This window comes from Labrus bergylta, chromosome 13 (genome assembly GCF_963930695.1).
Source record: "Labrus bergylta chromosome 13, fLabBer1.1, whole genome shotgun sequence".
In the NCBI taxonomy this organism is placed as follows: domain Eukaryota; kingdom Metazoa; phylum Chordata; class Actinopteri; order Labriformes; family Labridae; genus Labrus; species Labrus bergylta.
Window position 1 is genome coordinate 8,873,896 of NC_089207.1, and position 24,092 is coordinate 8,897,987.

The window sequence follows — 24,092 nt, forward strand, 5'->3', positions numbered from 1 at the left end:
AAGTATTCCCTCTGCTAAGTTGAGGTTGAAGCTAACTGAAACCGGAGATAACACACAAACATAAACTGGATTCAATATCAGGTTTCTGTTCCACTTTTATCTCTATATTTTGACTAATCTCATAACTTTGACTTCTTTATGTCATGATTGTGAGTTTCAATCTGTTTCCACTAATTAAGACCATTAACCCCTTCAGTCCGACGTTTTTATTTCATTTTTAAGAATATCTACTCTAAAGGTTTTGATTGGCCATCCAGTTTCAACCTTTAATGTCAGAAGTATGACTTCTTATCCTTTGGATTCCTTGGGAATACTTCATCTTCTTTTTCTTCTACTGGCAGAATTGGGCTTCCATAAAAAGTACGCTTTGTGAATTTTCAGGGCTTTAAATAAAAAAAAGCATTTCTGTGTTGAATAGATTACTGCTCAGAAGTAATAATTACTAAGGTCACAGACGAGCTTTAATATATTTTAAGTGATACTTTGTAAGGTTTTTGCTCATCTCTTTGTGTGCTTTTGTTCTCTTGCAGACTTTTTAAACCGCAGAGGAATCTGACTCGGGGTTGAATATCAGAACCAGATCCTTTTGTTATGAAGAATTTTAATCAACATCTACTCCCTTCTCTCAGAGAGAATACTCACAGGGAAGCAGGAGTGCATTTGTTCTCATGCTGAACAGCTTTTTTAAAACAAATAGTTGGATAACAAAATAAAACTTGACCCGACCTTCTGAACACTAACAACAAGCTGTTGAGGATGACTCTTGAGAGTAAATACAACTAATGTACTGTTTAAAGAAAAGAGTTTGAAGCCTTGTACTTTGCTTTTCGGTGAGTTTGATTGATTCAGGAGACACTCCTAGTAAAAAGCAATTAATTAATGTGCTTGGTGTGTTTTAGTTCAGTTAAATAGTTCACTATATCTCAAACCGCACTCGTCTCTTTTGTGGTTTCATCATATGTCCCTGGATCTTCTTTTTGCGGGACTCATGCTTGCACTGACTCGACTGCAACACTTCCACTTTTTAAAATCTTTTGACCAACTTTAAGATGCAGTTTTTCTTGATCCGCTCCTGCCAAAATGACAGCTTAATGCTCCAGCTGTGCGGCTGATTATTTGTCAGAGTTATGAATGAATCAAAAAAACAAAATGCAGCTGTCCCATCTCTGTAGCAGAGTGCAGAGAATCATTCAACAGGAGGAGCAATGAGTGCAGCAACGTAATATTCAACAACAAAATCCACATCCACATGGCTGGATGTGAGAGATTTGACTTCGCAGCTATTGCATCAAGTAAATTCAAAGCTTGATCCAAAGGAAACTGGGCTTGGTTAGAGATCTTGAAGACGTTTCACCTCTCCTCTGAAAGGCTTCTTTAGTTCTGAAGAGGAGAGGAGAGGTGAGACGTCTTCAAAATCTCTAACCAAGTCCAGTTTCCTTTGGATCAAGCTTTGAATTTACCATGACCTGGAAGGCTGAGAACCTACACAGCTATTGTATCAGGTAATATCCAATATCCAGTGGGTTGGGAACTTGTGCCTGGACAACTATGAAGCCCTTTTTAAACATGTTTGTTTTGTTCCTTTTCTTTGTTCTGTCACATGTTCGAAGTTTTCTAAAAAAAATTCTAAAAAATATTTGGGCCACACGTTTTCATAAAGGACTTAGAGGTGAGTCCTGAGGCTCGACCAGTGAAGAACCACTGCTCTAAGTGTATCGTATCGTATTGTACTGAAAATATTACAGTAAAGTAAACACATCCAATAACTCCACTTTGGTACAGTAAAATTTTACTGTAAGTCATTTCCGCCTACCTCTGAATATATTTATAACAACTTGTTAAAAGAAACTGCGTGATGGAAGGATTCAGTGGGGTCGGCATTTTGTGCATTTCAAGATCAACTGTACAACTAAAAAGATTTTTCCACATGATCTTTTGAATATGAGAGGTATGCAGCTGTGTTCACTCACACATTGGTGGTGAAGATGCCGTAGATGAGGTCTTGCTCGGGCAGGTAGAAGGTGCTCTGCAGCTCGTTGTAGTAGAAGGGGATCTCCCCGGAGCGGGAGCAGTTGAGCCTCGCTTTCATGAAAGTGGTCCAAGTGTCCTCCAGGAGAAATCGCCCGCCGATGTCGTTCTTGCAGACCCTCGCCACACGGGAATACACCGTCTTCCCGCAGTCGTGCTCCACTGCGTTCTCCCTCAGGAAGAAGAAGGTGAAGAGGCCGATGTCGTAGGCGGAGATGAAGTGGGGCTCTGCCCGGGGGTGGGGGAAAGAAGAGATGGATCATTACATGCAGGCTCTATGGAAACAGACATATTTGCAACATTCATCTTCTGCAGCACTTGTTGTAGCTTTGACCTCTTTATTCCTGATTATTGATTGGAGTAATGACCTAAACATTCTCCTGCCCTCCGGTTTCAGAAGTGCTGGAAAAGAGCGTCAATGTCAAACGTGTAAATGAGAGAAGAAGAAGTGGGAGGAGAAGGAGGAGGATGAGCAGAGGAGATAAAAAATGCTTACTAATAAATCCGTGTGATGTTTTGATGGTAAATCCATGGAGCTCTGTCTGTTCAACAGGACGCCCATGCTGCTTTTATTACCTCGGGTGACACAGCCAATTATTAATGGCCCTCCTCGCTCAGTCGGTTATCACACAAAGCGGCCGAAAAAACAGTTTGAACGGGACGTTACTGTCGTCCTTCGTAAACACATGACTCATCACAGAATAGTTATTCATCTCTGTGAGCGTGCAGAGGGGGAAAAAAAAGAGCTCAAACTCATGAAGTCCTTGTTTTTCCTCCATCACCACAAAGTCTGATTGATCGTCTGCTTTTTTTAGGGTTTCATAAGTACTTGTAATGTCTTAATAGTTCAATTTATTTTAATTCTTCAAATCACATTTACAAATTATATTAGTGTCTGATCATCACGCGAACAGTTTTGGCTTTCTGCACGACCTTTAAAGACATTCCTGTTTGTCATTCCGACAAATGGAGCTCAGCTTATTCGATCTCTTAGTCACTCCCTCTCTACCACGTCCCCTCTCTCCCTGCTCTGGTGATCAGCTGATCAGAAAATGTATAAATAATCCTCGGTTGATCCGTCCCTCTCTGCATTATGGGATGAAGGGGCTGCCAGTTGACGAGGTCAGGGATATAGGACGGGAACATTTGTATATGATCTCTTGGAAGGAGGTTTAAAAAGTATAATAAGTATAATTCAAATACTAAGATCGTTTTGAAAGGTAGAAGAGTTGTCACTCAATGAAGCTTGGCTCATCGATCTCAGATCCTTGTTGTAGTTTTCATAAAATAACGACCTTCAAGCGAAGTTTCTGCTTTATTAAGTGAGTTTAAAATGTCTTAAAAAGGAAGACTCCTGATGCTGTTTTAACAATTACTTCCTGTTCCTTCATCACAGGGAACTTTTGTTTTCTGCTGCTGTGTGTTTCTTCTTTAGGACGAGTCCTACTTGTGCAGAGAAATGATAAAAGAGAGAAAACACTCCTCTGCTGCTGTCGCTTCTGTTTCCCACCGGGACCCATTTATTGTAAGTGATAATGCACACACACACACACACACACACACACACACACACACACACACACACACACACACACACACACACACACACACACACACACACACACACACACACAACAGCACACTAACACAAACAGAGGAATAAACCTTAATTTGCAGATGCCTGCAGACCATAAACAAAAAAGAAAAGCAGGAGAGATCTGTTGACACACACACACACACACACACACACACACACACACACACACACACACACACACACACAGCGGAGATGACCTGTTAACAGCCATGACTGAATGTGCCTCAGGGGCTCATGAGGCTTTTAAAAGGAGAATAACATTTGAAATGGAGCGGAGAAAGACAAAACTGCCGTAAACTCAGCTACAGCAAAACCCCTGATTCTATTTCACATCGATGTTAGAAAAACAGAAAAGAACTTGTGGTGAAAAGGACACTTTAAAGAAAAAAATACAAGTTTTATATTAAAGGGAACAGTGTAAAAAACAGTCCTAGTTATTCTGCATGTTTCTAAAGGCAAGCAGACATCATGAAACCTGTGACATGTTAAAGGCTCACAACACCGTATAAGCGACAAGGTCCATTAGCGCGGCGCGGTTGGCACCTGTTTCCACATCAAGGGGCGTGCCAGCAGCGTCACTCCGCTCTACTCCGCAGACAGAGCCCGCCGCAAACACGCGTCAAGCTGAACAGTAAAGCAGTAAAGCACCCAGACAGGAAGTCAGACAAGGAAACGCACAAAGCATCCGGTCAATTTCAAAATAAAAACACAATACACAGACGTATATTCCATTAATTTATCAAGAACTATGTGGGAGTAATGTGTCTCTTTTCAGTCGCTCTCGGTGTCTTGTTGATGTTTTTGTGTCTCCTGGTTGTTTTGCACCTCTCTGTTGTTGACTTGATTCTCTCGTTGTTCGTTTTTAACTCTTTTTGTAACTCTCTTAACTCTCCTATGTGGCCGTTTGAGGTCTTTGTGGTAGTTTTTTCTATTTCCCCCTAATGTTTTTTTTGTTGTCTTTTGTGTCTCTATTAGATCATTTTGTGTCTTCATCAGTTTTTGTTTTTTTAATTTGAAGATCTTCATTTGGGCAATTGTTATCTTTATTGGAAAGGACAGCTGAAGAGAGACAGGAAATGTTGTGAGGAGAGGTTGGGGGGGGGGTGGGGGGGGGGGAAGACATGCAGCAAAGTGCTGAGGTCGGACTCGAACCCACAGCCGTTGGGACAAGGACTGTTGCCTCTGTACGTTGGGCACTCAACATAACCACCTAGGCCATCCGGCGCCCCTTTACTTAGTTCTTTCGGATCACATTTTTGTTTCTACATTTGGTCGTTTTGTGTCCTGTTTGGATCATTTGGCGTCTTCTTGTGGTTGTTTTGTGAATATTTGCAGTTTTTTTAAGTCCTCTTTAAATATTTGATTAGCTTTCACGCGAGAGCCATGAATCCCTGTAAAGACTGGTCAAACTGGGACGGCAGTTGTGCCTACATTAGCAGCTCTAATCAACGTTTCCAGTTTGCACTTAATGAAGTGGTGTTCTCATGAGTGCATCCTCGATATGGGTTTTATAATCAAAGGCTTAACGAGCTCAAATCTGATGAAAGAAAATAGAGCAAACAGCAGATTAATTAGTATAATTGTTATATGATTATTATAGTAATTAGGCACGACACCCAAAGGTAATATTAATGTCTGTGACTGAATACAACTCGTCTGGCTGCTTGCTGTATCGTACAGTATGTCCCTAATCAGAGGGGTAATTGTTGCTAACAGGCACGCAGCAGAACCAGCGACCAGGGTCAGGCATGTTGGGTCACTGTCAAGACTGAAGAGAATCACAACGCATTAGGTGCTACAGGCCATTAGAAGGAGCTAATTGTGTTATTACATGAAACAGTTGTGTATTGAAATGAATCATGTGTGTGTGTTTCCAGCATGTCTGAGCTGTTTTGTGGACTCTCTCCAGAGTCTTCCTGTGTTTACGTACCTGTGTTTATGCATACTGTATGAGTGTCAGGCAGAGGGCAGGTGGAGCTGACACATTGTGCATAACATTACCGAGGCAGTGTGGGTGGAAAAAAAAAAATGTGACGAATAGAGGTGGTTTTTTTTTTTCTTTTTCCCAGCATCCCCCCCCCACTGAGTGGTAAACAGATTGTTGGTGCTGGCAGGGTGGTCGGGAGCTGGAAGAGTGAATCTGCCATCGCTAACATCACATGACGCTTCAGATCAAACACAAGAGCAAGGCTAGTTCATATTTACACAAACAGAGTCTGCAGGAATGTAGAAACGATCTATTAATGATGGAGGATGGGCTGGGCTGTGGAGCTTGCTGATACATGAGGCACTTTTTTAAACTTTTTAATTCTCATTTATTTGGTATTTTAGACTTTCCTACCATTTGTCCTTAAAAGGGTTTTGAATGGCGTTACGCAAGCTGGCAAAATGTATTGAGTGTGGGACGCTTGAGCCTCGTCAAATACTTAAAAAGAACGAGAGAATTGGCAGATCTGCCTGGATTACTGTAATTTTGGGGATGTTTGTCTATTCTTTGCGAGCACCATCTGTTGCATGTCTGTCTGCTGTTTGGGGAGATTTGAGTCTTTGAAATCGAGGGCCTGAGGAAAGACGGCTGTAAAGTCTCTAGAGGCTAATTTGTCATTTGTGATCGTGGGTAATTTAAAACAAATCTGCTATACTTGATTTCACTTCACCGTCATCAGTGTCTGGTCTTTTGCCGTGCAGTCCACAGAGATGACTAAAACCACAGGAGTTCAACACTGGAGATCTAGGTTTACCCTGCCCTACTGCCGGGTTAACATTGAGTAAAGGTTTAGATAATCTTAAATAAAAAGTCCTGAGTTGAGTGTTGAGATTTGGAATCCGAAGGATTGACCAATCACAGCTGAGCTGTCTTTGAACGCATGCTTGTGTGAAAAAAGGTTGAGCCCATTACCCAAATTGCAATTTCATAAATCAAGTCCATCTGACGGTAATTCATCTTTTGTTCCCCATTTTTATTGATTTTTTTTAAAAGTCTTTTAAGATTTATTTTTTGGGGCTTTCTTGTGCCTTGATGGAAGAGAGAGGAAAGTGGACAGAGTCATAAATCAGGGAGAGAGAGGATGAGGAATGACATGCGGGAAAAGAGCCACAGGTCGGACCAGAACAAGGGCCGCCCGCTCGGAGGACCACATCATCCAACCACCATGCCTTCAACACCCCCCCCCCCTTTTTTTTATTTGCATTTATCTCGTTGACTATTTCTTTCCTCTCAATTTACACTCAAATCTCACAATTCAAGACGCTAGTTCAACAAAAAGAAACTCTTTCCCTGAAAATCAGCTGCACAGTTGGTGTTACACATAATGCTAAATTGCTGTAAATATATAGCTGATGGGTTCTGTGATTCTGGACAAGAATGTCAGAATTGATCACTGAACATTTCAGCTCATCCAAACTCTTTTTCAAGATAACGTCAACCTCCTGAGACGACATTCCCCCGGCTTTAAGCAGGTACTTTGAGATGCCAAACAAAACCTTAAAAGCATCTCTTTTTTTCACTCTCGACAGACACACTTCAATCAAGGAAAAGAGCCTTTACAACTGAGAGTGATACAGCTCAAAAAAAGAAAAAGAAAGCTCTATAAAAGCCTGAGATAAAACTCTGAGACAGGTTGATACATCAACTGTTTGTGCGTGTTAGTGTATTTTTATGAAGAGAATTGGCTACTTTAGCTCAATTCTTCTGACTTATAAGGGCTAAATCCACGTTCTATGTAAACTGAGAGGAGGATGAGAGCGACTAGATATCTACTGGAGATAAATATGTTGTTATTTATGAAGTCTTTGTGGGAAGCACAGAGAAATTGTTTAGATTGTTTCACAGGCGAAATGTACAGCTCCATATGTCGTTCATTCACACGATGGTACACAGTTGCCCGGTGCCTGGCAGGCCACCAATCCAATAAGACAAAAGATTGATTAGATCTACTCCCCCCTCCTCCCCCTCCTCCCCCCCTCCCCCCCCCCCCCCCCCCCCCCCCCCCCCCCCCCCCCCCTCCTCCTCCACTTCTCCTGAACCGGAGAGGCTTAGAGCTGGAAATGAGAATTTCATTCACACTCTGAATCCACCGGGCACAAAACTCCATAACCCTCACAGACGCTACAGAGCAGCGCAGGCTTTGTCTGTGATGGCATGGATATGTGTGTGTGTGTGTGTGTGTGTGTGTGTGTGTGTGTGTGTGTGTGTGTAAATGTGTTTGCAGCAACATGTGTGTGTGTGAATGTGTGTGCAGCCGGTTGTGATTATGCTGATGAGGACCACTCTCTGCTCTGCTACTCATCTTTCTCCCTCCCACATTCTCTCGTCCTGGTGTGTGTGTGTGTGTGTTGCTTTTCCACTCCTAATTTTGACACACAGTGAAGCATGTGCAGCATGCATACAGTCTAAGTACATATATAAACACACACAAACACACACACTCACACGCAGGCAGAGACCTGCGTTGTGTGAAGCATGCTGTGTGTTGTAATTTCACCCTCTCCTGCCGTGAGGAATAATTACATCGCTCACTGACTCCTCAGTCTATCTCCTCTGCTTTCCTCTCATCCTCATCTTCCTCCCTGCCCCGCGACACTCTCATCCCTTCTCCTTCGCCACACACACACAGAGACACACACACACACACACACACACCTATACATACTCCCACCGTCCACTCTCCAGCACTCCTTGAAGTCTAGCTTCCTCCCATACTCCTTCTTTGCTGTCCTGCTCTCCACAGTCCAACTTTATCAAAACATACTTTAATTATATTATATCTGACCTGGTATAGGTGAATATGAGAGATGCACAATTTCTGATTGTTGCAGACGTATATATTTTGATCCTTTAGTTGGCATGTCAATACCAATACATGCATATTTCTCCATTTAGTCTTCACTGCACAACAAGCCAAATGAATGTGTAATAAAATGTCGATGAATGTTCTGAGGGAGGCAGCAAAGCGAGCTGGTTTGGAGTCCTCACTCAGGACTAAAGCTGTTCTGTCTTACGCAGCACTTCTAGCCGGTCTGGCCTGTGAACAACTTTGCAAAAGTTGACAGTGATACGTACGTAAACTTCATCAGACATCACTGTAAAAGGTGAGCAAGAATTTCTAGCATTTTAATCGCTAGACTTCAGGAAGAATATTCTGAGTGTGTAGTTATTGGATGAGTACAGACTGCATCACATTAAAATCTGTATTCACTTGTTATATTTAGTGCTGATTGATTAAAACAAATGTCTGACAATTAAAATATGACGAGTAATTGATCAGTTTCCTCACTGGAGATTAATAAAGTGTTTTAATGTATTCTAATCTAATTGAACTTAAAAACAAGGATACAATTTACCATTTAGAGCATTTAGAAAGTTCTGATTAAATGTTTTACTCTTTCATTTCATTGGAAATAGGAATATTTAATTTTGAACATAACCTTGACCATTTTTATGATCGTGATGATCAAAATGAATCCTCTAAATTTCCATTTCATCAAAAAAAAATGTCTTTGTAACATTTCTTCTAACAACACTATAGCTACTGCAGAAACACTTCATAGTTCTGCTCGAAGATATTTTGTTGGCTAAATCGTTGGACTTTTGAGAGATTTCAAATGTAATTCTTAAGCAGCAGAGTGTATAGTTTTCTGGCACACCCTGGATGACCCTGATGAAGACCACAAGCTGAAACAGCTGAAACAAGTTAAAGTTAAAGTTGGTCTTCATACTACGAGTGTCGCTGCAGCTTCTTGACCTCTTCGTATTTAATTCATAAGAAATATTTAACTTTCTTTCTCTGACTTTGTCCATGCATGTCATGTCATTAAAGTAGAATATGTCGGGGTGCTGGTGGAGCAGTGGTTGGTGCGCGCGCCCCATGTATGGAGGCTGTGGTCTTTAAAGGTTTGAGTCCCACCTGTGGCTCCTTTTCCCGCATGTCATTCCCCTCTCCCTCTCTGTCCCTGATTTCCAACTCTATCCACTGTCCTATCTCTCCATTAAAGGCACAAAAAGCTCCAAAAAAAAAAAAAGTAGAACATGAGTGACTTGAAGAGGCGTTTAAAGTAACCAATGTGATGCAATAGCCTGAACAACCATCTTTTAGCAGAACCAGATGACTTCCAACAAATGTGACCTTCTTTTGTACAGATAATTCACAAAGAAGAGATTCATGTCCATCCAGGTCTTAAAGTGCTTTGTCAGTCAGCTAACATTGTCCATGCTGCAGAAAATGAATCTGACTTTTACTTCCAGGACAATAGATGTTGAAAAATAACTCCTCCTCCGCCTTTGCCTACCTTTATACTTTCATGAATCCATTAATCTAAGCGTTTCTGCCTATCAAAAGCAGTTACATGACCGCGGAGAGTCCATCTACATTTCTGCTGGAGTCAGGATGCGAGTGAATGGATTTCTGCTGCGGCGTGTTCAGAGGAAAAAGACCCGGTGTCAGCAGCAGGGAGATTATTGACACCGACACCATCAGGATTGACAGCATTTCATGTTTTCCCCCATTCTATAAAGCCCATCAATTCCTATGCCTGACCTGTACCGTGTGTGTGTACCACGCACAACTCCAAATCCAAACAGTCTTTGTAATCCTTTGAAAACACCCCTGTCAGATTGATCTAACTTGGCGGGGAACAAAAGAGGTGATTGTGTTGGAAGCGAAAGTGCACACTTGGCCCATCTGCACCTCCAGGCAGTGCTCAGGAAAATGTTTAAAGAAACAGAGATTGTTTGACACAAGAATTTAGCCCACTATTTAACCTTGTGCGGATTATTTGGGGATCCAGCGAGAGTTATGGCCCGATCAGATTACTAATCCTGTTATATTAGATTTCTCACGCCTTAGATGAAACAGTGACCCTGTTGAACGCTCAACAAAGATACACCTAGAAACCAAGGAAAGTGTGCGTCCCTTTGCCAGTTTTTCTGCAAATATCACTTTACTTTGTGTTTAAAAACTCTCGGAAACCAACTCATCTGGATCGATTTAGTCATAATTTATCATTGAGAAGCAATGTTTTTAAATGTGCTGGTTTGAGCTGAAGATGGTGGAAGATTTGCCGCTATTCTCGGTTTGATCATTTCTCTTTGTTTCTTTCATATTTAGGAGTTTAGGGCTCTTGGAGAAAAAAAATCAAGCAGATTAAAAGCTTCATGTTGGACTCTGGGGACTCATGAGAGCTGTTTGCCAGTTAATTGAAAAATAATCCTCATTAATGGGTAAAGATATATTCAATTTTGCTCTTTTTAAATTAATGGGGTAATCAAGAAAGCAGAACTTAAGACGAAAGTGCATCAGCCAGTGCCTTCCTTTGACTCCCCAATCAACCACTGAGTCATCAGACAGGTGAGAGGAGTCATTGTTAACCTGCTAAAATAAAATACACAACTCCCAGGTGTGTGTGAACAAATCAGCGCCTCATGCTGTGTAGATCTTGCTGTTGCACTGTACCATTGAGCCATTTGGAGTTGTACTGCGCCGTCCGGAGAGGTGGCATCCCGCCCATGCTGCGGTAAATGACGGGGTCACGGCCGGAGAAGTCGATGACGGTGGCAGCGTAGAGCTCTCCGCTCTCCGTCACAACCGCTGTGGAGTTGTGACGCGGGTCGTACGGGCAGCGCGCCACGCCGTTCACCCGCTCCATCGTGCGGCTCATGTTTCCCACCTGCAGGGAAGAGAGAGGAAAGCAGTTTAAGGCTTTTTTTTTTGCTGAATTACTACAGAATTGCAAACACATGGTTTTCTGTACCTCTCGGGTTATACAAAGGGGCTGGAAAGCGTTGGTGCCACAAGTCATGACCTCAGTCTTGTTCACCAGCAGAACTCTGATGTAGTTCTGACATTCAATCTGCAGAGAAGAGGGTGAACAAAACAAAAAAAAAAACCTTTCAGAAAGTTACAGTAGAGCAGAGGAAAGCTGAGGCTAAATATACAAAACGTTCTCTGGTATCAAAACTGGCCTGCAACCAAAAAGCAGAGTAATTAAATGTCTGCTGGTGTTGCTCTTGTTAAGTGCATTGTTTAAAAATAAGAATCCTTTAAGACGCTAAATTGTGACGTATTTGTGACAGACGGTGACTCCATAATAAGTCAAGAATTTCTTTGAGTAAAAAAATAAAAAAAGAGTCAAATCTTTTCTTACCAAAGATGAGAGATAGATTTATTGGTAATGGAACATTTTATGCTCTTATCTTTTTTTTGTTGTAAATGCTGACGCTTTGTGTTGTGTAAAAAAGAACTGAGGTAATTGCAGTGACACAGGTTTGGAAGAGGATTGATTGTCTTATTAGGTTTCAACCTTTTTTCTGTAAGCGTTGGGAGATAAAAAAAAAAAAAAATGATGCCGCAACAATTTTTCACAAAATAATCAAAGTGTGACAGCTGATAACAGCGTTGGTTATGCTGGAAGTCCTTTTGTGTGTATGACTCTCTTGCCCTACTCTCTTTTTTTGTACATGTTTTCCTCTTTGCCCCTTTGCCCTCTTCTCTTCACTGCTAGGAAAAACAACCAGATTGAAGGGTCTGAAATAGCTGTCCTGTGCAGAACCCTTCCATGAGGCCCATAAGGACCTTCCAGAGCCTGAACATATCAAGATGGCCTCTCTGTGAGCCAGGCAGCACCCACATGAAGTGTTGTAATTGGGGGCGGGCTCGGGGTTACCTCTGTTTTGCCTTTGCTCTGACAGGACCTCCTGGTTTCCTCGTCCGGTGCCCATTCTGTCGCCTAGGAAACAAAAACAAGAAGAAGAAGGAGAAGAAAAAAAAAACAGGGATGACAAAGAGGCCGAAAAAGCAGTCAGCTGAGTCCTTCAGACTACAAAACAGTTACGCAACGACTGACTGTTGCTAATACTGTAGGCATGCACAAAAAGATGCATGAAAAAGACTTTAACCTCATTGCTGTTTGTTTATTGTGTAAACATGGCGACCGGCTCGCCAGCCAAGAGCTCATTGGTGGGTGACGGGCGAGGTACCCGACAAGGCAGCTGAAGGGCTGAGGACGGCATTAGCATGTAAATGGCTTTCTCTCAAACTTCTACTTCTTTCTCTCTCTCTCTCTATCTCAAAAGTTTGCAGCACTCGCCCCCACCCCCTCCTTTCACTCCCACTAGCCAATTATATTCCTGTTGATGGTTGTGTCTGGGGCTTAATTATGGATGCAGGCAGCAGCACTGCACGACTGCACTGCAAACACACTCATGCATGCGCATTCACACGCGCTGTTTGGCCACCAGAGCAGCACTGGCTCCTGTTGAGAGCTTTGAGAGATGCCCCTCTCCTGGCATGAGCTGTTCATGTGCAGGGTGCCAGAGGACCCCCTGTTGTGTGTCACTGGCCTCATTTTACTCATCCTCCTCCATCGCCTCCCCTGTTCTCTGATCTCACTGCCCGAGTAGGAGGGTTGCCTAAACATCTAAAAGTGACAAAAAAAAAAAAAAAGTCTGCCTTTATGCAACATCAATCCACCTGATTCTCAATCTTTTTGTTGTATGTTCTTCGTTCCTCTCCTAAAAAGGGTTTGTTGTTGAAGCACCAGGACTATCGGCCAGTGGGACAAAGTTGTGACTGAACCTTCAGAGGAACCCAAAAATTGAGGCCAAAACTAAACTGGGTCAGTAGTCCATGAAGACAAATGGAGGGCTTAGAATAACAGTAATGTTAAGGCCCGAATGCCAAAGCTGCTTCAAAATGTAGCTCATCTTAAACACCTTTATTTAGCATTGGACGGTTTCATTTTTCAGCTGTGAATTTGTCCTGTAGCTTTATCCCTTGGTGCTTTTTCTGGATCCTCATTTTTGCTTTAATTAAAGCTCAGCAGAAGTGACTAAACGCTGTATAGCCCCAAGACGCAGCGCTGGGAAAATACGGTATTCAGTTAATCACAATTTTTTTTTTTTTTTGTTCCTCGGTGGAGAGAATATAGCTCTTTAGGAAATGTTGAAAATAAAATAGAATAAGCACATTTAATGAGAACTTAAAAAGACTGCCAAATACCTTTCAGGGGGACAAAATGTTGAGTTTAAATTTACGGAGTGCTCGGCTCAGTGATTGTGCTAGAAGGAGTGGAAGTTTATGATTTTGGATGATTGGCCTCTGCATAAATTCTAGCTAATGACTGAAAGCACCAGACTGAGCCGTTCTAGTGACATCCTAATGAGCCTGCAAACATCTGCACATTGTCCTGGGATTCCTTTTATTGCCTCTACGCTAAGCTGAAATTCATAGACATTCATGAGTGTGTGATTGTTTTTTGATTGTTAACGCTGGCAGAATGGTTTGTGGTGCCAAAACACATCGGAGGGAAGCCGCATTCTTTGATTCCATGTTTGATTGTTTGAGACCAGTTAAAGCTCCACTAATCACTCTCCAAACACTCCCTGCCAAGCTCACAGTGACAGACGGACTAACTTAGTAACTACTTGATGGAGAAAGTGGAATAAAAAGCTATTAATCATTTTTTTTTTCTTCACAGATTCAGCTGACCAAACCAGAGCTAAGAGAAAGGAGATTTACATCCATCATGGGGACAGACTAAGGTTTCCAAGTCCACTGTAAATGTAAGTTTTTAAATCCATCATGGGTACAGACTAAGGTTTCCAAGTCCACTGTAAATGTAAGTTTAAAGCTCCCATGAGCTCCCATTTGTCTGGTTATAAAACACGCTGAAATTACTACAGACGCCTTTGTACGACCTAAAAAGGCAAACGAGACTATCAGTATAAAGGTCGACCATTTCTATATCGTCATTTTTAATATTCCAAACTATTGCCGCAGGGTAGGTGTCAGACAAAGTGTTGAACAGCACACTGAAGAAACAGCCATTTTTACATTTTCCACTGCAAAAAATTTTGATGAATGATACATTCAGTTAAAAAAAACTACTACTTATACATGACCAGGAAAAAAAGGTCATGTAAAGGGGTCCTGCTTTGTCCACAGGGGTCGCCAGTATCAACAAAAAGCAATCGTTCCTCATCGGAACTTCAAATCACTTTATAAGCAGATTTTAAATCAAGTGTCATTCACATTATTCAGATTTTCAGACACTTTCTTGGCTGCACAACTGGAAGGACATGCTTTGCTAGTGGCTAATACCGACTTGGAATGATAACCCATCTTATATTTGTTACTCAATCACAAACTTTACTAATAGCAAACATTCAACATCTTTATGCTATGCTTATTAAAAAGGGACAGGGCGTCAGACTTTGATATTTTGTAAGTATTTTTAAACTGGTGCACCGGTAGCCTAGTGGTTAGTACAAACGCCCCATGAACAGAGGCTGTAGTCCTCTAAGTGGGCGGCAAAGGTTCCAATCTGACCTGTGGCCCCCCTCTCGCTTGTTGTTCCCCTCTCTCTCTCTCTCTCTCTCTCTCTCCCTGATTTCTGACTCCATCCACTGTCCTGTCTCTGAGTAAAAGCATAAAAAGCACTTAAAGTATTTAAAAACTGTTTTAGTAGAAGAGTTACACTTTTAATAAGTATTTATTAGAGCAACTTTAAGCGAGCTAATCTCGTCCAAGCATAGAAAATGTAATTGTAGCATACAGATGGTTTGCCTGGTAAGTGTGGTTAGAGCCGAAAATGGAGGCAAATTCATCAGTGATATAAAGCTATGTTTAGCACCTGCTGCCTGTAGAGCGTCTGTAAATGGACTCTGGTTCATATTGATAGTTACAGCTCATCTCCCCATCTCCCACAGCAGCTCCCTTCAATTAACCTGCCTCGGTCTGCACCGGGGAGAGAGAGAGAGAGAGACGGCAGCAGGGGACGGCTATATAAAGAAAACTGTGATTAAAATGAAACTTCAGCTCCCCAACAGGACACAGATAAATTTGAAATAGCAGAAGTAGCTAATGTGTTCCGCGAGGAGCCAAGCTGTTGGCGCAGAATTGACACAGCCAACAGAAATCCACTTCCCATGACCACAGCGAGCAGCGTGGCACCTGCCAATCAAAGAGCAGCCCCGCCCCCTCCCAGGCAGTCCATCACTCCTGCCTGCTGAAATGAAAACACTGCTCCTCCACAGCCCCCGCCTGTCAGCCCCTGACAGGCTGGGGTACTGATGGGATGACGTCATTGTAAACACACACACGCACACACACTGGGTGATGGATGCCTTTGCGATGAATCATGGCTACGGGTATTACCATCTTTTCGGCAGGGCCCCATCTCCAAGGATCCCCCATCGGCTTAACCCGCTGACCTTCACCAGAAAAGTGCCCAATCTCCGCCCCCCTCTCTCTCTCCCCCTCACCCCCCCTCTCTCTGTCCAACTCTTCTTCTTCACACCCTCTGGAACAAAGCCACACACACACAGAGAGCCTGCGAGAATACCAATCCTGCCTTCACATCCTCTCCCTCAAATACCTTTGCTTGTACTGAACCCTGAGTGGGTCTTCTGCCATCAACAGGGGGAATGAGTCGGAAGGATACAGTGTTTCAGTTTTACTCAAATATTTCTGTTCACAACAATTCAGCAAAAAGAAAAAAATCAGAATCAAGTTTATTGCCAAGTTTGTGTACCCATACAATGAATTTGTCTTTGTGTCTTTGGTGTGAAAGTAGAAAGTTAGAGAATAGTATTACTATCAGGAGACTTGTAGAAGCAATCTGTATGATTTCTACTGAATTAAATCCTAAAATGACTTCACTATATCATCAGACATTAAGCAAACATACTATAATGAAGAGCTGGCTTCTCTGACAACAATGCAGCAGCCACTTTTTCCTCCTTCTAAGTTTAAATTCCAGTGCCAAATTGTTTTTGTTTTCACCATAGAAAGGAGACGGTTTTAAGGCACCCCCACGGGGACGAGATGCCCCTCGATGTGCCGGGAAAACGGCAAACCACTAGGTGTTGCAGCGATGGAAGCCGGTAGGGGAGTTGGTTCAGATAAAACTGATTCTGACCTACAAAGCCTCCGCAAGCGCCTTCATCAGAAACGAGGATATATAAGGGAGATGCTTTTTGAAAACTAGAGAGAGGTTAGAGCGCGGAAAGGTTTCAGGACCGATGCAGAGCTGGCTAAACACTGAAGCTTCAGTGTCCGCGACATGGCAACCCGCATGCACAAGGAAGGCTCAGGATGATGTTTAGAATTACCGTATTTTCCGCACTATAAGGCGCACTTAAAAGCCTTTAATTTTCTCAAAAAACGACAGTGCGCCTTATAATCCGGAGCGCCTTATATATGGATCAATTGGTTAATTGGTTGATCCATACTGGTTGTACACGGCGCTCAGCGACACTGACTCGGATAATGACGAGAGGGAGCCGGGCATGTTGGATGCCGTACTCGCCCAACTGTTCAATTCGGACACTGAAGAAGAAGAATTCGAGGGATTCGTGGACGGGGAATGAACTGAAAAAGTGAGCTTTACGTGTTATACGTAACTGAACAATGTTGAGTTATGCACTAACGTTTGAATTAGCGGTATCAGACTGTGTTTCTTTTACGTGTTTACAACTGAACAAGGCTGGGAGATATTGTGAATATGCACATTAACGTTTGAACATCGTTACCATGGGAGAGAACGGAGTTGTCAGAACGCTTAATAAAGTTTGACTTTATCTGACTGTTTTGTTGACATTCCCTTTAGCACAGCTCCATACAGTGGATGCATAACGCAACCCCAGTCAAACATTTGACTGCAGTATCTTCTATTCTATGCGCCTTATAATCCGGTGCGCCTTATAGTGCAGAAAATACGGTAAATACATTTAATATTACTGATGAGGTTCTTTTTTTTTGGCTGCGGACTTGGGTTTATGGAAAGTTTGAAACAAGATAATACATGCTTTCTTTCTGACACATATTTGTCAGGAATGCTCTGCCTTTGACACACTACTCGACCAACAACAAGTGTGATGGAGCTGAGGTGATTTCCAGCGTACACGAGGGGTTAAAGGGTTTGTGGCACTGGACATATAGCCCTTCTTCTGCTACTGAGGGACAGTTACTAAGTGCTGTATCTCCAGAGATCCTTGTCAGATACACAACAACAAAGACATTTGAACAAACATCCAATACTACTGTTTGCCTGGTGAAAACAGTCAGTGAAGAAACATTAGATTTAATAGATGCAAACTAAGCATAAAATGTGAGAAACAAGAAGACAAACATGTTAATTATATTACCGTCTCTGATGCACGAAACACCAGACAATTAAACAGTCGTCTGCTTTTCTAGACAACAAGTTACAGCCTGCTCGAATAAGCCAGAGGCCACAGAGCATGTTTATTCTTTTCCTTTATTTTCAGATTCATGTTAGAGTTAATTTCCATCTATTAGCAAGGCTAACAACCATGCACTCCGCCTGCCATCAATTCCCCGTCCAAACCGCAGCTTGACACCCCATTTCTCCCAATTTTGCCCATCCTTAGACACAATAAGATAATCTTGCCCCGGGCATCTTTCTTACAGGGGGGAGAGAGGGAGGAAAACATGAATTTTTTATAGGCAAATAAAACAGCAAAAAAAATACAATTAGCAGCAGGAAAGAGAATTCATCACTTTTACTGCACAGCGATGCTGGCAGTGCTAGAAAATGAATTCTATTTTTACCAGAAGCAGAGAGAGAAAAAAGAGCAAGATGGCGAGCGGGAAACACTAATGAAGTAAAGCGAGTTTGCGAGCAGCGGCGGCTACAAATGTGGTCGTTCCTGAAATGTGGCGCTGTGTTGATAAGGCCGCCTCTCGCCGGCACACTGCTAACATCATGTGTGACAACTAATTATAACTCATGAATATTGTAAATAAGTGTGTCAGGGGAGTAATGGTTGTTTGAATAAGAGCTGTCTGCCACTTGTAACGACCCCGATGAATGGGGAACTGAAGAATGTGAGCGGGGTCTTACAAAGTAGGAAAATATGACAAATATTTAACAGTTTCTTCAACACACTGTTAAGAACTTCTGGAAGAATCTGGGGGCGCTGGTAGCCGACCTGTGGCTCCTTTTTCCTGAATGTTGATCCCCGCTCTCTCTCTCTCTCCCAACACTCTGACTCTACCCACTCTCTATCTCTAAAATACAAACATAAAAGCCCAAACATAAATCTTTAAAAAAAGACACAAATATGTCAGCCTATGTTAACAGATAATCTGTTTTTAATAGATTGATTGATTAGTAAGACTTCATTGTCAGACAAAGTCGGGAATTTGCACTGAAGCTCCACTTTCAACAACAAAGTTAAAGACAAAGATAAATTACAAACGTTTGCTTGGAGGGCTTCAGTCTGACTTTATCGTGGGACCCTGTATCTCTGGTTTAATGGTAAGATTCCCTGCTCAGGGCCTGGTTAGAGTCAGAGACAATGCTGTTAGCCAGCCTTAACATGTTTTTTTAATCAGCACTATGTCTTTAAGCGTTCTATTAAAAGGTATTTAAGGACAGTCTGAAACCTCGACTGTCTGCTTCCTTCAATGTATCCTCACCACAAAGCACCGTATACGAACACACTGCTGATTCTTTCTGTGTGATTCCACTTTTCATTCACACTGCCTTGTTCTCCTTTACATACCTAATCCACTATTTTAAGCAACGACCCACTCCTAACACTTTGAACGCACACACTCATATGGACAATTTTGGCTCAAATCAGTGACCAGGTGGTGCAGAGGGGAAACTCTCACCCTCCAACGCAGTAACACAGGAGCTAACACCACTAGAAGTCTTCACAGGTGGAGAACCAGGATTACATCATGTGCTTCTCTAACCCACCTGTCAAACAGGCTGCTGATATGGAATTAGATGACATCATATTGTGGTTAGTTCTCATCGTATTTCCACCGTTATTCAAATTAGACAAGAAAAAAAAAGACAGAATGCAGCCGTTAAAACTTTTACTCTATGTTGCCATTTACCTTAGAGACATGAAGTCTCAGCTCAATCGCTTCCGACTTTGCACAAGGTTGTTGTGCAACTTTTAGAAATAATATATTGTTTAAATTGCTCCTATTTCGCTTCTTTATTATCTTTTCTTCCTTTTAAAGACACTGTCAGGACAATCCTGTCTTACATCAATCCAACATTGTCAAAAAATCATGACATCAGCCCAACGTAATGATCTGACCTTAACTCAAATTTGTGAAGTGATCATGATTTGACATTGGCCAAACATCGAGATCTGATCTCATCAGACTTCATACTAACATTTGGGAATAATCGTGATTTGACGTTGGCCCAATGTCAGGATATGACCTAATTTAACTTTGAGAAATAAATAATAAATTGACATCTGCCAAACGTCAGGATTCTGATTCTGAAGTAGACATGATTTAACACCAGCCCAATGTTGTGATCTGACCTCATTCCAATGTTGGGAAATGGTTGTGATTTGACGTCATCCCAACATCGGGATGACATCATGAGACCTGATTGCATGTTATGCCCTTCAGAAAAGGCCTTTGGCTAACAGTGACGTCAACGCAGAATCACCTTTTGACATAAATCTTGAAAATCTGATGTTCTTGGAGAAAACTGTCGCTGTAGCTTTTTTTGGAATGTGATTTGGGAGTTGAATAAGCAAAGTCATTGGGAGTGTTTCCAGTAGAGAAAAACTGGACCTTCAATACACAGAACCATTCGAAATCTATAACTCAAATTTGAACTAAAACAGCAGAAGATTGAAACCTACCTCTTTGTTTCCCAATTGAATACTTTGCTGGATTAGTGGACCAGAGATGAGCTTTAAGTATTATATGATTTTCATGAGATTTTCACCTTTACATAGTGAAGTGCTAGTTCATCGAAAGTGTGCAAGGAAAAAAAGAATGAATGCATAAAAATGTATATAATTACAGAAAGAATCCCCCATAGGTTCACGGTCATATAAACAAAGATATCAGGTTTCCGAAGCCGCATACAAAACCACAGATGCATGAAACATGACTTTCACCAACGCTTTGTCTCGCAGCTCATTGTCTCCAAACACAGATCTATGGACACACCCACATCCTCTCTTTTGTGTTTTATTATCTCACACACACACACACACACACACACCAACCAGAAGCTCCTTTACTCATACCTCTCCTTGTCAAACACCCACTCTGACACACTAAACCGGTGCTGCACGAGGTCCCTAACCTACACCCTCATCGGCACACACACACAGACATGGAGGAGAGCAGTCTGAGGGGGTGGTCGCACTGTTGTTGTGTGTCTATACTCGAGCAAAAAAAACACAGTATTTAAAAGTTATGACTAAATGTTTGCATGGTTGAGAGAAGCGGAAAGCAGCAGACAGACAACGGCAGGAGGAACGAACAGCAAACAGCAGATGTTCATCGAGCCGTGAACGCGAAGCTACAAACACTCCTGACAACGCCAGCACTTTCAGCCAATCTCCAGGTGTGAAAGGCAGCTTTAGTTTATCAGTCATTATACTTGTGTTTCTGTATAAAGCATAAAGACTTCAGTATGCTGTTTTCCAAGCCCGCAGCATTGTAACAGAAGAGAACAAATACATCTAAAAACAACTTGAAATCTAACAACCCTGTTAATACAACTATACTAATCAATCACAGCCCACGGATGAGAATAAGGAATGGAGGTGCAAACATTTAGCGACAGTCAATCAAGTTTGAACTTAAGAGTCTGGTTCGGCAAATATGCCTCACTGCCCTTTTAAAACAGATTCAATTTCACACTAAGGATGTCTTTAGCCCGATTGTGTTTGCAGCTTATAATTAGGTACTGACAAAGCCAGCTATGCACTTAAGCATATCCTTAGCACCGAATACTGAAGACAACAAGGTTGCATTGAATGCACAGAGAGAAATCTTTGTTTTTCTTATGATAATGACTGGATATTTACTCATAATGACACGTCATGATAAAGTCCTTGGATGGCTAGGCACTTGTGTTTCAAACATTTTGTACTGTTTTGGTATCAGTACCTGTTATTTTATAACCTGATCCAAAGTGCATGTGTATTACAGGCATGAAATTGCAGACAAGTGAAGCAGAATTAAAAGACCTAGAGTGATGTCAATGAACAGGCTTACGAGTTTTGAAAAGTGATTGCAGTTACTAAACATAACAAATATATCAGAGTGTTTATGCACCATGAATTATTTCAAAATAAACTTCTTTGTCATGGTAAGTTGGGGTTAAAAGCAGCCCATGCAGAGTTGTAGGGAGACACTGAGAGCCCCTGGTGGACAGGTGTGAAATGACACGGTCTTGTCATTTGAAACATAATAGCTGTCCAAATTCAGGGACTTCATCCTTCAAACATTTCTTGGCCAATGATGTCACAGCGGCAGGCCAAAGGCTTCTTCAAATACGGCCGACATATGTGTCCTACCTTTCCTGCGCAATGAAGGATCCATTCAGTACATCCTTCATTGTCAGTTATTCTGCTCCAATTCAAAAGAAGCTGGCGGATGCAGAAAAAAGCAATTCACTTTTAAATACAAGAATTTGCTTCCAACCCAATCAAATAGTTATTGATAAGAGTTTGTTAAAAACAAAGGGGAGCAGCAAAACGTCAAATTACCTAAAGATATGTGACGTTCTGTTAGCTAGTTCTGCTGCGGCTGATGAGGTTGCTAGGAGACAGGAGTGATGCTTACCGTAGTAACAAAGGCAGGAGCAGTTAATGGTGCAAACAGGACATCCTTCGTGGACGAGACCGCCTCATTTCAGTTCGGTTTGAGCCGTCTACACAGGCTACCAAGACTGAGTCCTTCAATGCACCCCTGAATTTGGACACCTCTTATAGCTCCTGTAAGGAACTTTTGGCTTGCATAGATTTTGGTTGGGATGTTTCTGCAGTGTGCAGTAACTCACTTTGTGTGACACCTACCCTGCAGCAGAGGTTAGAAGCACAAGAAGTGACTTCATAGAACCTATCAAACTTGTCTCTCATGGTCTCGTTTGCTTTTGTAGGTCATTAAGAGGCATAAATATTTTATGCCAGTTGTTTCATAACCAGCACTCCTCAAAGAGCCTTTAAAATTTTAGTGCTTGACTTCTTTTTTTTTTAACTTGGTGTTACAAAAAGTTTTCACAGTGCTGAAAAAGAAGTTTCAATACGCAGAGACACTAAAAAAGTTATTAAATTCTTACAAGGACATGCTGTTCTCCACGGTTAATGTGCCAAATTTTGTAATACTGTAAAAACACTACTGTGCTCCTTCAGAGAGATATTCAAGGCTGTGTTCATCGTGATTCATCTGTTGCAAACTGGATGCTTCTGTGAGAGATGGTATGTAAGGTTAAATTTGAACATTTACAGAAGTTTTCTTCAATTCAAAAGCAGTGTACGTTAAGAATAAGAAGTCCCGCGCTCTTGCTCTGATGTTGAAAACGTTGTATGGTTCCGTTTCCAGCCTGCATGTGGTCGCCCACTCACCCCGTTACTTCCTCCCACTCCCTGTAATCCACATTAGGGAGGCTGACAGGTGAAGGCAGACAGTCTCTCCATGACCAACCAACCAGCACAGAGGATTACTCCTTCTCTTCCTCCAACACTCACTGTACTGTGTGTGCACCCACACACGGACAAGAGAGATGCAGGTAACACACAGCAATGTGCACACTAACATGAAGTACACAGTGTTTAAATAAGGATCATTATTTTCAGCTATTTAACTTGAAGGACATTCATCTAAGGTTTGAAAGTAAAACCAAAGAAAAAAAGAGTGACATCTGATTAATATAATAACTTATATAGCAGCATAAACAGCTCTGTAGTTTACTTAAGAATGATAAAACACTGAAGGACGCTCGTTCATCAAGAGCAGCTCCGTGTTGACTCTGACACGCTGAATGGACGGGTGGTCAACTGGTCATCTTTTACGCTATGTGTGGCCAGTCGTTGGCTGTACATTTTCAAGCGTGTCAGACTTCATTGGTCGTCTTATCAGTGGCCTTTTGGACAATTCATCCATAAGAATTGGTGTGGAGAGTAGAATCAGAAAGTGTGAACGAGCTGATTGGCTTATTGCAGCTGTGGATCAGTGACTACACCCGTTTGGTGGATTTCTTTTCTTTGTTTTGGGGCGTTCCCCTCTTCTTTAACCCAAAAGGTTACAACCTAACAACACTAAGGCAAAGTACAACTAAACTTTGTAATGGCAGTATTTTCATTTCATAATCAAATATTTTAAATTCTCACAGTGAGCACTAAATCGGATATTAACAATATGAACGTTCGGTTAAAAACGGGGTAAAATCAGGACGGTCCATTCAAGGCTTCCTTTCAAACATTTTTCAACTGGCTGAGATTTGTTTGTTTGTTCATTTGTCCGTTTGATAATTGAAAAGGTGGCTGGGAATCTTTGGGTGTCTCACGATTCGATTTAATTTCCATTCTTGTTGACTTTGACGAGAATTTATTTTTGATTCAAAATGATTCATTGCTCCATGGATTCAAAGTCTATTTTTGAATGAGTACACACTTCAGGATCTACTTCACTCATCTGTGAGAATGGCTGAATTTCTTGCTGCTCTA

The 24,092-nt window shown here is 41.8% G+C and overlaps 1 protein-coding gene across 7 annotated transcripts in view; it reads right to left on the minus strand.

The window, feature by feature from the left end:
• The window catches only part of sema5ba (sema domain, seven thrombospondin repeats (type 1 and type 1-like), transmembrane domain (TM) and short cytoplasmic domain, (semaphorin) 5Ba), a 182,480-nt gene that overhangs the window by 46,985 nt on the left and 111,403 nt on the right, over window positions 1–24,092 (minus strand). For all 7 annotated transcript variants that reach the window (XM_065961974.1, XM_065961973.1, XM_065961972.1 and 4 more), the window contains 4 exons: window positions 12,287–12,349; window positions 11,375–11,473; window positions 11,077–11,290; window positions 1,971–2,256 (listed from right to left, as the gene is read on the minus strand). In XM_065961974.1, the coding sequence (XP_065818046.1) occupies window positions 1,971–2,256; window positions 11,077–11,290; window positions 11,375–11,473; window positions 12,287–12,349 (662 nt within the window). The remainder of the gene's footprint in view (window positions 1–1,970; window positions 2,257–11,076; window positions 11,291–11,374; window positions 11,474–12,286; window positions 12,350–24,092) is intronic.